At 41.8% G+C, this 15,135-nt stretch overlaps 1 protein-coding gene across 1 annotated transcript in view; it reads left to right on the top strand.

Annotated features, from left to right (window-relative positions):
- Positions 1–15,135, top strand: part of PKHD1 (PKHD1 ciliary IPT domain containing fibrocystin/polyductin) — a gene marked incomplete at its 3' end in the record, with an annotated part of 426,508 nt that overhangs the window by 174,350 nt on the left and 237,023 nt on the right. Inside the window, exons 38-41 of the mRNA XM_081247000.1 lie at positions 5,561–5,771; positions 7,048–7,205; positions 9,453–9,644; positions 12,789–12,914. Of these exons, the coding sequence (XP_081103126.1) occupies positions 5,561–5,771; positions 7,048–7,205; positions 9,453–9,644; positions 12,789–12,914 (687 nt within the window). The remainder of the gene's footprint in view (positions 1–5,560; positions 5,772–7,047; positions 7,206–9,452; positions 9,645–12,788; positions 12,915–15,135) is intronic.

Raw genomic sequence — 15,135 nt, 5'->3', positions numbered from 1 at the left:
TGAAATATTTCTTTGGTGGTTTCCAAACCACTTTTGGAGTAAACTCTAAGCTCTTTGGGAGGGCCTGCGAGGTCCTTCCAGGGCAGGTCCTGCTCACCTTTCCAGATGCATTCCCACTGACCCTCCTCAGGTCCCCATCCCTGCCATACACCTGCATTCTGGCCATGCCACCTCTATGGCAGTTATTTGAATGTGTCATGTTGGCCAACACCATTGCACACAGTGTTGCCTTTGCCTGGAGGGCTCTGCCCATTTTGTCCTCTGCTCCACCGTGGCTTATCCTTCAAGACCCGGCTCAGTTGTCACGTCTTCTGGGAAGCATTCCCAGAAACAACCCCTGCCTCTGTGTGAGGTGTTCGAGGTGTTCCATGCCTCTTCACTGGTGGACCCTGGGTGTCCCTTTGTCTTAACAGAGTGCATTTGTGATTTTTTGGTCTATTTCCTGTACTATTCATGGACCCTGGAGGACAGTGACTCTGTTCCCTTTATGTCTGTCCTGCCAGTGCTTGACAGACGTTCATCTACACAAAAGAAAAGATACCATTCATTGTTTTGCTATGGATAATGGTGAAGCTGCATGCAGAAATAAGGGGAAATAATTTACATATATTTGAGAAAAATATTTCTAGTTCTTTTGTGAATTTCTTTATATTTCTGTTCTGATGTGAACATGATTTTGATGAAATGATTCTCTCCTTCCTCTTTCCCTCCCTCCCCTCTCTGCCTTCCTTCCTCTCACTCTCTCCCCCTTCCCCCCCCTTCCCCCTCCCCCTGCCCTTTACTGATTTGGAAAGGTCTTGGCAGTTATTCACTTGGAATAAATTGACCAATTGAAGTCCTACAAAACAAACAGAGGATAATTAGTGATTTTAAAGTGTGTTAACCCACAAAGATTATTTTCTTTCTCTCCATGACCATTTGGCAAGATGATTCTCTGGGCCTGTGTAATTATGGATGAATGGCACTGAAATGCTTGAACAATAATTTGTAGGAAATACAATTATGAGTAGAAGTCATTAGTGGGAGTAAATGAGCAGTTTGTTGGTTAACAGGTCAAAGTTGAAAGCCCAAAGAGGTTAAACATTGTATTAAATTACGAGTCAAGAGCCTAATCTTTTTTCTTATAAGCATATGCATAAATTACTGAGCTTTTTAAACTGTATTTTTACATGGTTTTTCTTTCTTTTTTTTTTTTTTTTTTTGATTTGTGGTACAGAAAGGAAGGGAGACACCCGAGCTGGGTTTCTGAAGAGACACCCAAGCTGGGTTTCTGAAGAGACACCCAAGCTGGGTTTCTGAAGAGTTCTGTGAAATGACTCACATTTGAAATGTGTATGATGCTGTTTTCATCAGAGAAGTCGGTCGATCCACCTTGTATGGCTTTTAAATAGTATTTATAAAGTAAAGGATATAATGTTTTGAGTATCAAAGCTAATTGGGCACAGTTAATATACAGTTACTTCCAGAGGCTAGAATTCCATTAGGTGTCCAGTTCTTTGGTTCTGGATTCAGAAGAGCCAGTTTCAGAACTTGGCACTGACATCTCCTACTGTGTGATTTTTGTCCTGGAAGCGTTATTTTAGCCTCCTAATCTACACAATCTGTTAAAAGGAAAACAAAACAAAACAAAACCCAGAAAACCAACAGTTCTTACTTCAGAGTAACACTACTTAGCATAGGTTGGATTTATTCTGAATTCTCAATAATGTTTGTGTTGTTTTTCAGCTTTTTACATGCTGGATATCATATGCTCATTTAGGCATATATCTGATGAAGGTTTGTAAGTGATTGTCCATATGGCAATAGTCAGAATAATTTAAATCCCTATGAGTTGAATGCTAATCATGAACCCAATTGAATGCTGTGTTAGAAATTGTGACATTTGTAACGGAGACACGAGGCAGTGGCCCTGCATTCAAGGTGGGGCAAAAGACATATGTACTGTAATAATTACAGAATAACTTAGTATGAAATATATGGTGCTGACTATAGGTTACATCACTCAAGTCTCCCCAGACCTCCCTGAATACTCTCAGCCTGTGGACATTTCAACAGCGATAACAAAAGTATTCCTGCTCACCTCCCCCAACTCTCACAGATCCTCCAGCCCTTACCAACGTCCCTGCCTGCTTGTTATAGGTGTTCTCATGACAATTTCATCAGTTAGTCTATTTTCCTCTTACTTTGGTTTTCTTGGTCATTGTGCTCCCTTCAGGAAGGCAGCTGGGGGCTGCCCTGCTGCCCTTGCTTCGGGTACCTGCCATGAAAATACTGAACACAGGGTGCCAAGGGTGCAGACTTTCATTGCTTCCCAGGTGGTCCAACCCTCAGGTGTGGGAGGGTTGTGCTCCATGATGGAACCAAAGGCAACCACTGTTGCCACTTGGGGTCCCACCTGACCATCTGGGTGCCAAAACTTTGGGGTGCTTGCTTCTCCATGTTTCCATCATGATTTTCCTCCTTCAGTGCATATTTATTGAACACTTATTATATACAAGACACTGTGCTATGCATTGGTACTATGATGGTGGGCAAGTATAGGTATAACTTCTGCTGCCATGTTTAATAGGGGAGATGGAGAATGACAGTAATAGAGGTCCAACCACATGCGTTAAGTGCTAGAAAGGAGAGGGACACAGTGATATGACAGATTATAAGTCAGGGTTTGACCTAGTTTGGAGGTCTCAGAGGTTTCTCTGAAGGACCAAGTTGAACATCATTCTGAAGAATGAGGCAGAGTGAGTTGATGAAGGAATCCCAGGCAGAGGAGCATCAGGTACCAAATCCATCTGGAGAGTTCCTTCAGGTTCTTTCCTCAGGTTCAGTCATGGGTCCATGAGAGAGAGCCCATATCTGAGACAGACCCCGTACCATCTCTGTCATCCTTTCCTATCTGTTCCTTTGTGGAAACTTCTTCTCCCATGCAAAGCAACTCAGTCAGATGGCCCACAATCCAGCCAGACACGTGGCATGCCTAGTCCCAGATGTACACTGACCTTCTACTCAATAAGAACCCCCTTATCACTGTGGCGTGGCGTCAATAGGAGGCAGTGGACATCAGCATGGGCTGAAGTGCTCCCTGACATCCAACAGAAGAGGTGAGGCTTGAGCTGTCTTTAGGAGAGCAGATGAGGGGAAGAAAACTGGGCACCCGGTGGAAGGGATAGAACAGTCAAAGGAGTAGAGGTAGGAGTGATCCTGTTAAATGAGAAGTACAGTAAGTAAAGAGGCTTCCTGGAATGGAGAGTTTATTCAGGAGTCAGAGACCATACAGTGGAGTCTGATTAAGGAGACTCTTGAAAGTCAGGAAGGGAATTTGTGCCTTTGTTACTGAGTACTGTAGGCAGATACTGCAGGTTAATGAACAAAGAAGGGATGTAATTAAAAAAGAACAATGCATAATGGTCAGAAGAATAAAAGCTGTTTGCAGAGGGTCTAGCTCAGGTGATTATTAAATTTATTTTGACATTCTCCAGTTTGAGATGATGGTAACTCATCCAAATATCCATATCTGCTATGTAGCTGCAGATATGAGGCTGGCACTCACCAGACACTCAGGTTGATGTTTTAGTCAGACATGTAGAGGTGTGTTGTTTTTGCAATGAGGGTGAATAAATTATGAGATAATTTTACTGCTTTCTAGAGGCTCTGTCAACATTTGAAAGGTCTTAAGTTTATGTTAATAGTGAAAAATTCACTTCAGAGATCCTCTGTGATTTTTTCCCACTCATTCTGACTTGACTATTATTTATAAGAATGATTAGCTAAAAAATATCTTTGTTGTGCCTTTTCTTGGTTCTGCCACATGTAGCTGCTTGTTGATAGGTGCACAGCAGGTGTTTGTTGAGTATTGACTGAGTATTATGAACCATTGATCACAGCGCTTAATAGAATTTTGTCCTTGACAAGCATTTTCTATGCATATCAGAGATTTTTCTGTGCAGACATTCCAGAACAGATCATAGAAATTCACATATATATGCATATACATGAAAATAGACTTTATTTCATTTATTGTTTCCAAAGATTAAAACAGACAAACCAGGAAAAAAAATTAAAATTATTTTCTTTTTGGGATGATTTATGTCTTAATTTTCACCTGCTCTATAATTAGAAATTTTGAACTCTGGGAATTTTTTTTAAGATAAAATTATTGCCCAAGTAAACTTCGGAAATTACATCATTAACCCAGAGACCTTCCTAAGCCTAGAACAACATCACTGGTACAATGCCCCCGCCACCCAACATAGACAAATAAATAAAGAGGAAAGTTTAAAATAATTTGAAAATGATTTATTGTTGCCCACCTCTGTAGTTAGAGATTCAAGTATTATTACTTTAGTGCAACAAGGGAGGACAGGAAGTTGCTGTGGGCTAGAGGTAAATTATGATCTATTGCGAGGGAGGAAGGAAATGTGCTGAGGAAAGGAGGAGTTGGGAGTAAGCCTTGTGTTTTCTGAGGTATTGCTTCAGGTAATGGCTGGAAAAACATCTTTGCCTTGACCCTTGCTGGAAAAGGCCAGAGTGAACTATGAGACTGGTTAAGGAGCAGCGTACTGGTTTGGGGAGGATCAGACAGCTGCACTGAAGCCTAAAACAAACCAAGGTATCTAGAGTCACACGTTCCCCCTTGTTCAGCTTTGCTGAGCCATCCTGTCCTGGATACACCTTGTCTTACAGTATAAGGGTGTCACTTAATACCCTGAGACTTAGGACAACCATTCTGAGGGTAATTTTGACTTTTAACTCTGCTATTACTATTTGTACAGTGAGTTGAAGTCTTCAGTTTAGAAATACATGGTGAACTTCTATCTTGGAGAGTCTACTTGGAAGAAGAAAGAGGTGACAAATTTCATCCTCAAAACAGTGTGATGCAAGGAAGGAAGAGAGAAGACTAAAATATATTGAGGGTCTGTTATGTGGCAAGGTCCACGCTAGTTGTTTCACAGATATTTTCTCATTGAATCGTCCTAAACCCCCAGGAGGGAAGGCTTTGCTGCTTCTGCTTTGTAACTGAGGAAACTGAGACCCACCTTTAAGTATATCACCCAGAGAAACATAGTTAGACTATGGCAAGACTGTGATTCAACTGTAAAGTTAGTCTGACTCCAATTCCTGTGTTTTTCACCCATATCATTCTCTATCCTGGATTACTTTTTTTTTTTTTTTTTGCGGTACTCCGGCCTCTCACTGCTACGACCTCTCCTGTTGCGGAGCACAGGCTCCGGACGCACAGGCTCAGCGGCCATGGCTCACGGGCCCAGCCGCTCCACGGCATGTGGGATCTTCCCGGACCGGGACACGAACCCGTGTCCCCTGCATCGGCAGGCAGACTCTCAACCACTGCGCCACCAGGGAAGCCCCCTGGATTACTTTTATTGTCCCTGTGTGACAAACAAAAAAACCCAATATCCAAAAAAGTGAAGCCATTGGTGCCTATTGAGCCTGAAGCTTGCTTTCCCAGATTCTTCTTTCACAGGATTTTTTTGGCTGAATAACATCATGGTCATAATAAGTTTTTAAAATGTCTAAAGGCAAGTTTCCCTCGGATTTGCTTTAGGTTCACTCCCAGAAGTAGTGGTCACCCATCTTCGAGCAGCTGCCTATGCCCGTGACACAGTGTTGGCTCTGGAAGATGCTGTGGACTGGCACGCGGGGGATGAAGTCATTGTCATCAGTGGGATGGGTGCAGAAGGTGCAAAGCCCTTGGAAGAGATTGTCATTGTGGAGACTGCGCAGAATACAGACCTCCATCTGAGGTCACCCTTGAGGTACTGCATGTCACCTTGGCTCCTTTTAGATGGAATAAGATGAGGTCTTCACTGTGTTGGTGTCTGACATTTGTTTGTCTTTCGATAATGCATTTTTACATTAAATAATAGTAGACATTTTGACAAGAAGATTACAAAGCATGAAACATTTGGAAGATTAAGACTTCTTAAATAAGTTTCTCTGGTAAGACTCTAGAACTTTCGTCTTGCAGTAGATGGTCAGTGCAATAGTCAGCATAGTTCCTAATTTTCGCATACTTGTGATGATAGTTCACTCTTCTTTATCTGAGTTTTCTAAAGAAATAGAGCCCCAGATGGAGAATTAGGCTAATTTAGTGGCTTACTATTCCTAATAAGATTTGGAGTGATACCTGTCAGAATGGCCATCATCAAAAAATCTACAAACAATAAATGCTGGAGAGGGTGTGGAGAAAAGGGAATCCTCTTGCATTGTTGGTGGGAATGTAAAATGATACAGCCACTATGGAGAACAGTATGGAGGTTCCTTAAAAAAACTAAAAATAGAACTACCATATGACCCAGCAATCCCACTACTGGGCATATACCCAGAGAAAACCATAATTCAAAAAGATTCATGCACTACAATGTTCATTGCAGCTCTATTTACAATAGCCAGGACATGGAAGCAACCTAAGTGTCCATTGACAGATGAATGGGTAAAGAAGATGTGGCACATATATACAATGGAATATTACTCAGCCATAAAAAGAAACGAAATTGAGTTATTTGTAGTGAGGTGGATGGACCTAGAGTCTGTCATGCAGAACGAGGTAAGTCAGAAAGAGAAAGACAAATGCCATATGCTAACACATATATATGGAATCTAAAAAAAAAAAAAAGGTTCTGAAGAACCTCGCGGCAGGACAGGAATAAAGACACAGACGTAGAGAATGGACTTGAGGACACAGGGAAGGGGAAGGGGAAGCTGGGACGAAGTGAGGGAGTAGCATTGACATATATACACTACCAAATGTAAAATAGATAGCTAGTGGGAAGCAGCTGCATAGCACAGGGAGATCAGCTCGGTGCTTTGTGACCACCTAGAGGGGTGGGATAGGGAGGGAGACGCAAGAGGGAAGAGATATGGGAACATATGTATATGTATAACTGATTCACTTTGTTATAAAGCAGAAACTAACACACCATTGTAAAGCAGTTATACTCCAATAAAGATGTTAAAAAAATAATGCAACAACAACAACAAAGATTTTGGGTGATATCTTCAGATGTGTCATTTTCTTTTTCTTTGTTTCAGGTATTCTCACAACTCCACAGAGAACTGGGTGGCTGGAGAGCTCCATGTCTTAAAGGTCATGGTGGTTCTCCTCAGCAGGAGTGTTACCATACAGGGAAATCTCACTGATGAGAGGGTGCAGCTCCTTGCTTCATGCCAGAGGGCCAATGCTTCAGAAGGTAAAGAAGCATTTTGCTGGGAAGTCCAGTGGTTGAAAAAGAATGTTCTTACTGTCCAATGATAAGTGGTATGGTTGACTTCTTTCAAATGCATGTTCCTAATATTCCGTAGTTTTCACAATGCTCTTGATAAGTCATCATTTCCCCTCCTGCCTTCAACCCCCTTGTGAAAGAGATAGACAAAAGTATCTGCCTGAGAAAGTAATTATTTTTATGGGGAAGAATATTCCTGTTAAATAATGAAATCTGGAGAGTTGAATTAAATTTCCAGGTTATAATGAAGTCTTGACACTGATTCCAGGCCTCTTCTAAAATTCTCAGGAAAACTGTTTAATGCCAGAGTCAGGGATACAGGCAGCACATTCTTATGGGCTAGGCCTGTAAAGCTCTTCCCTCCCTCCACCACCCCCACTTTTAGAGTTTGTTTTCTGAGTGAAATTACCACATACTTTAAGTAAGTGGTTGAAAAAGTCAATTTATCTTCTAGAAGAATAACAGGCACTGAATCACACTGATGTACCTATTAAACATCTATTTCAGGGATGGTTAGTTTAGTAGGTTATGTTTTGGTTTCCCAGGCTGTGGATTATGAGGCTTTCACATGTTGTGAAGATATCATTTGTCAACTTTGGTCCAGGATGGTGTGGGTGTCAAGGATGACTCCCAGGCATGAGCTTTGGATGGATGAGGAGGCTATTTATTGAGATGGGAAGAGGAACAGGTTTTGGGGGTGGGAGGGTGGAGATCATGGTTTAATTTTGTACATGTCAGGGCTGAGATGCCAGGCCAGCACGTGAGTAGAGATGTCTGGTAGTGTCTGGAGCCTGGAAGAAATGTCAAGGCTGGAGTTAAAGATTTGAGTCATGCCTATGTATAGATGCCTGTGGGTGTAATGTTGGGATGTGGTTGGGTAAGAGGGACCTTGATCCCACTCCCCACCCCTCTAGTCATCTAGCTTATAAATGTGTCATTCTGAAAAAAAGGTTTGCATCCAGTGGGTTAGAATCCAGTGACTGCCAACTTTAACAATTCTGCTGAATTGGGACCTGCAGTCTATTCAAACTCTCTTGGTAATTCTCATACAGGTATTCTCAGATCATATTGTACAGATCATGGCATTTGATCATGCTGCAAGAGAGACCATGCTTCTAGGTTTACACCAGTATAAATCTGTTGTCCCCTAATGGAAAGAAAACCCTAGTTACACCACAGCTTTTAAACATTACTAGCCAATTCTAAAAATAAAACAAAATTCATAGACCCTTATTAAAAAAATAATATGTCACTCACCTCTTCTTTGTGTGGGGCTCAAGTATGGGAACAAGGTAGCCAAATACAATAACAAGGGGCCTGGACACTGGAAAACATTATGGATCAATGTCATATATAATCAAAATTGTGACAAAGTGTACAAATATAAAACACCTCTTTATTCACCTTATATATTCATCCTTTGGGTGCTGGCAAATGACTGTTGAATGGCCCATCATTTTGTATTAGTGACATTTCTTCTTTGGTTTATTAACCTAGATAATAGAGAGTTAATTCAGGAGATGATTTCTTCTCCATCCTGAGGTCAGTCCACACCACCAAATGCCATGTGTCAACACAAAGCTTCTGGACCCTGAGGTCACAACACTTTGGTAGTTGCGTGTGGTGCTATGTTCATGCTGTTTGCTGTTCTCACTAGGGTCTCTGCTGGGAAGGAGGCCGTGGTGTGGGGGGCTGCTCAGTCACTCCTCTGGAGCCCTCTGCCATTTCTTCAGTGGCATGATTGCTGTGCCTCCAAACCATAAAGCCGCAAAATATCGGGAAAGCCCCACTGGACATCTCAAGACTAAAAAGAGCCGTGGTTACATTCAGCGCTCACATCTCTTCCCTACAATTATCCACCACGAGAGGGTCATTTGATTGCACACTCCCTCCGGGGGATCTTTTGGATTGAAATAAACATCTATTTAGGTTGGGTTTGTGGGTTCTAGTCATCCTCTTTGTGACAGTAATTAAGGTGATTGATTTGGGGGCTTCTGGAAATAATAGAGTGAAGGCAACATCATGTCCTAGTTATTGGATGTTTTAATTAATAATCCAAAGAGGAGAATCAAAGGAAAAGGGAAGTAAGATTATTAAACGAAATAAACAATCATGGTTTGCCCTTTGTGCCAACAGTGCCTTTCGTACTGGGAGATTTGTCCCGAAGCATATTGTACATACTTCTGCTCCCCTTGACTTCGTTCTGTGTTTCAGGTGATTTGAAGAACTGTTTGTATTTCAAGAGTGAGAAGATGCTGGGATCCAGGGATCTGGGGGCCAGAGTCATCATTCAGTCTTTTCCGAAGGAGCCCAGCTGGGTCCAGTTGAAGGGAGTGCAGTTCCGGGACTTGGGGCAAGCCTTCTGTAAGCATGTGAGCTCGCTGACTCTGGTGGGAGCTCTGAGAGGTAAGGAGGCCCAGGCATAACGTCTCATTTTTCTTTCCTCTTCCATATTCTAGGCTCTCCATGCAGGGGGTCCTGGTAGGTGGTATGTGGGGACATGGGAGGATCAGAGATGGATAACTATACCCTAGATCTGTGGTTCTCAAACTTTAACATGCCTAAAAAGTCACTTGGGGAGCTTATTAAAATTCTCACTTAGAGACCCTGCTGAGACAAATTCTGATATAAAGTGGGCCTAGAGATCTGAATTTATTTTATTTTATTTATTTTTTTTTTGTGGTACGCGGGCCTCTCACTGTTGTGGCCTCTCCCGTCGTGGAGCACAGGCTCCGGACACGCAGACTCAGCGGCCATGGCTCACGGGCCCAGCCGCTCCGCGGCATGTGGTATCTTCCCGGACCGGGGCACGAACCCGTGTCCCCTGCATCGGCAGGCAGACTCTCAACCACTGCGCCACCAGGGAAGCCCCCAAGATCTGAATTTTTAACAAACCTTCTTATTCTGGAACAAGTAGTCCATGGAGTACCCTTTGAGAAATGTCACTGTAGGTACAACAGATATGGAGGGAACCACACAACTCTGTGTTTTGAATCCTGCCACTACGATTTACTGGCTTTGTGACTGCAGGCAGATTGACATTGAATAGCGTAAATCATCAATCAAGGCTAGCGGAAAGCACTTCGTGAAGATGTCCTAATGAAGAGGAATCTCCTGCTGGGAAAATGGGAGAGAATGGCTGAGAACCAGGCACTCTTCCAGGGGATATAGAGCGGGCAGAGTGTGCAGATCTTGGCCAGACCTGAAGAGATAGGAAGGAAGTAGGAGACATCCAAGGCAGGTGGGAACAAGTAGGTAAAAAAGATCAGAATCAGAAAAGAGGAATATGACCAGATGTACTGATAAAGGCTCTGAGATAAAGTTGGAGGGATGTGGGAGCATCCAGGGCAAAATGCCAATGCCAATCTGATATACAGAGATGAGAGACTTGGGTACAGACTTGGGTACAGATGCTGATGAGGACAGCAGCTCCGTTTCACAGTTATGCTCCCCAGACCTCAGCACCTCAACACCCACATATGCAAGCTTTGCCTTCCTGATAGGGTGGTGCTCTGGGGGTTGATGCCTGGCAAAGCACATCAGGGCGTATTGGAGGTTCAGGTGGGCCTTGAGAGGTGCCGGGATTTCAACAGGTAATGACAAAGTAATCCTTGAGGTCATTGAAAGCAAGATCCTGGCTAGACAGCTGCAGCATTTTTTTTTTCTTATTTCAAATCATCTGCATGCCAAGAATGTCTACTTATCCTAATTTTCCAGATCTCTTCCACCTTATTTATTTCTTTCTATGCCCCTATAGGAGGATGGTTCCTCACATGGCTCTTTCCCTAGTACATCAGGACCATCAGTATCTTTGTGTCCTTCTCTCTGTTTCTTTCACGGTGCTTATGAGGCTGAGGAATATTTGATGTGGGCCGGTTCCAGTAGAAGTGAGGGGAGTAGTGACATATGAGTTATCAATGAACATAATCAACCCCTCCATCAAAAATTCACTTAATCTGCCTCCTCAACCTCTGCTTCAGAGTACCTGCACTTTTTAAAAATTTATATACATTAAGTTTTATTTGAAAAAGGGGTCGGTGCTTAACAAAAGTTTGAAATCCACTGAATTAATACATTATCTCCTGTAGGTCTCTGTTAAAATGCAAATGTGTTTCCTGGGAGGGGGAAACCCATTAACACAGAGGTTAGAAACTTCTGGCATGCTTGCCAAAGAATCCTTTATTGGTTCATGCCCTACAGACTCCCATGACCTGTATGACCAACTGTCCCCAGTTACTGGAGTTGGAGAGTGTTGGAATCTTTGCACGCAAGCTGCTTTTAAAGGTTTACTGAGCCCTGACCTCCACCCACAATAGATAGCTCTGTAAACGCATTAGTACTTCCTGGTTGTTCAGATGGGCGGGCGTATTCTGATGGAGTGACGTTATGGTGGAGGTCTGGAGTCGGGAAAAGTCTGCAGCAGGCAGTGTTTCCTACGTGAGTGGGTGTGGATGGGTTAACTCACTGGTGACTGATGTGAGGGCATCTGGTACTGGGGGAGCTGAGGTCGAGAGGAATCTACAGGCTCTGTGTCTAGGGGACATCATAGTTGAGAATTTTATTGAGAGTCCCAATTTAAAAGTCGAATTATTACATAATCCAAAGTCATTTTTCCAATACTTCAGACACTTGGTATTGATATAATCTCTCTCACTACCTGGAAATAATACAAAACTCCTTTTTGAGGATTTATAATTTTACTATCCAAATAATACATCTTTATTATTTTAATGTGAGTTTCCTCCATCAGACTCAAGATACACAAGTTCAGAATTTACTTAGTTTTATTCATCTTTATGTCTCCGGCACAAGGCACAATTCCTGAAATATATAGTTGATACTCAGTAAATATTTATTCATTGATTGATTCAGTCCACATACATGATTTATGATTTGGGGATCATAAAATATGCCATGGAGCCAGTGTAATGGTTTTCCTAAAATGTCAATGTCTCTTAATATGGTAGAGGGTATTTCCCCTTCAGTTTCACAAACCACCGCATTCAACGGTGGTTATATTCAATAACTTTGCTATATACCTGAAACATTGTAAATCAACTATACTTCAATTAAAAAATTACTTCATAGCTCAGGAAATAATGACTACCTCTCCTCATGCCAGAGGCAGTTTTCAGAGATCAGTGCTGGTCCATAAGCAGTGCTCTTCACATCGTCCTTAACATCTTTTGAGCTGCTGTCCACCATATTGTGATTAGAGTAGATGCCAAAGAAGACGTCCAGTTGGAAATCTTGACGGCCACGTATTCCTCTGTGGTTTGGCCATACTGTCTCTTTCTCAGGTGGTTTTCTTTACTAACACGTGGTCCTTGGATTCCACCCTGCTTATCTTTGGTATCTTTGATGTACCTTGGTCTGTGCTGCCCATTTTCTTGATTTGATTTATGCTGCCAACTCCGTATTTCTTGAGTTTTATATATTGTGTGGGAGAATGTTCTTAGTTATATTCTGGCTTGCTTTGGAGATGATTAACAGCATGTGAGGAACCTTCGAGATTCCCATCTAATTTGTACCTTCCTCTTTTCTTTTGAGGTTCCTACATGCAGGGCTGTACTGTGTGGCGATCTTTAAGCAGAGGCCTCAGCCTGTCCAGGACCTTGGGCCTGAAGGTGGACAGTAACGTGTTCTACGATATTTTAGGCCACACGCTGCTGGTGGGTAAGTGAAACAAGCTTGTTTAATTTTGGCATTCTGGTGGAGGACACATCATTTTCTAAAAGGAATCATCCCCAAATTTAAATTTCCAATTTGTAAAAACTTTAGCCTCTGGTCATTAGAAATAGGTCATAGTTAAAAATTCTAATTTTAAATTTAGTCATTACTGATTGGCTAACTAAGCTTTACCAATAGGAAACTGATTTTTATTTTTTATTTATTTTTATTTTTTAAATTTTATTGAGGTATAGGCGATTTACAACATTGTGTTAATTTCTTCTGTACAGCAATGACTCAGTTATACATATATATATATATATATATATATATTCTTTTTCATATTCTTTTCCATTATGGTTTGCCACAGGATATTGAATATAGTTCCCTGTGCTATACAGTAGGACCTTGTTGTTTATCCATCCTATATGTAATAATTTGCATCTGCTAATCCCACACTCCCAATCCTTCCTTCCTCCACCCCTTCCTTGTCAACCACAAGTCTATTCTCTGTCTCTGAGTCTGTTTCTGAGGAAACTGATTTTTAAAGATGGCATTTCAGTTCAGATTAATAAATATATAATGGGAGATTTTAAAATTTATTGTCAGTAATTTTAACAATAATTCGAAGTCACATAAATAGGTTTTTGTGCAGTCTCATGGAGTGTCAAACCTGGATGTTGAATAAGGAGTTAGAAATGTTGAATTCTGTTCTTTGCTGCTCTTGTGGCTTGCTGAAGAAGCCCATGTTTCAAGAATCTTCTAAATGGTCACTTGTATCCATTTTTGTTTCCTAAAGTTCATTCCCCTTGTGATGCCTAGAATTATCCTTAACAATCTCAGATTGCATCATGTCACTCCTCTCCTTAAAGCCCTTTAAAAACTGCTTATTTCTCTTAGAATACAATCCAAAATCCTTACTCTGGCTTAAAAGACTCCCTTAGTGATTTTGCCTTTATTAACCTTGGTACACTTATCCTGCTATTGTCCTCTCGTTGTGTACTCTAACTGCACGGACCTTTTTTTTTTTTTTTTTTTTTTTTTGCGGTACGTGGGCCTCTCACCATTGTGGCCTCTCCCGTTGCGGAGCACAGGCTCCAGACACGCAGACCCAGCGGCCATGGCTCAGGGGCCCAGCCCCTCCGCGGCATGTGGGATCTTCCCGGACCAGGGCACGAACCCGTGTCCCCTGCATCGGCAGGCGGACTCTCAACCACTGCGCCACCAGGGAAGCCCCGGACCTATTTTATTTTAATTCTTTCCAAAGACCACGCTTTCTCCTGCATCAGGGCCTTTGCACGGCTCTTTCCTTCTGCTCATACCACTCACTCTTCTCCTGTAAGAGTGTCTCCCCCACACTCCCAAGGCAAGTCCATCTGTCTGAGCTCCTTTACCAACAATCATTACTTATTGATTTAAAAATTATATATCACGTTTCTGATCATGTGTTTTACCACCAGATTTCATGTGAACATTGTCCCCTTCACACTTAGCACCTTAACTAGTGCATTTGGCGTTATATTTGTTGAAAGAAGTGAATGTATTAATGAACAATGGGTCTTTGGTTATATTGGAATAAAAAAGCAAATCAGAGGTTTTCACAGAAAGTAAGACTCTAACTGTACTTGTTAGATAGTGTTGTCTATTTAAATAAATTCTGTGATATCATCAGTGAGAAAATGTGTATGTTTCATTTAGGAATGATCTGTTAAGATAAACACTAGAAAGCTTCTAACCCTGAGAGGGAAACTGTTTAGTGGGAAATTATGGATCATGTAAACTAACTCAAGCTCGAAAAGGCAAAGAGCTAAGGACAATAGAAGTCATCAGGTGAAGGAAAGTCTTTTGGTTGGAAAAGGACAGCTACAGGGCAGTCAGACTAACACGTGGAGGATTGACTTTGCTTATTCTTACTTTTGTTGCTGTAAGGGAAAAGTTTTTTGAAACCTGGAACAGAAATTCAGGGAGGTACCCTAACAATATTATTTTAGGAGGAAACAATTATATGGAATAGACATTAACTAGGCAAGGAAGAAAACCTGCAGGAGGAATTTGGCCTTGAGTGCTTGGATATCATGAATTGGAGGCTCTTGACATCTACTGCATTACAGGTGATGGAATTAGAATATCTGTCAGTGCATTTTAGATAATGTACTCAATCCATGCAAGATGAGTTTTCACACTCAGACTCATGAAGTGACATGGGAAGCCCAGACACCTAAAGACC

Source organism: Mesoplodon bidens (assembly GCF_964165515.1).
Source record: "Mesoplodon bidens genome assembly, chromosome: 10".
Lineage (NCBI taxonomy): Eukaryota > Metazoa > Chordata > Mammalia > Artiodactyla > Ziphiidae > Mesoplodon > Mesoplodon bidens.
Note: the sequence above shows the minus strand (reverse complement) of the source record. Positions and strands in the feature narration are given on the sequence as shown.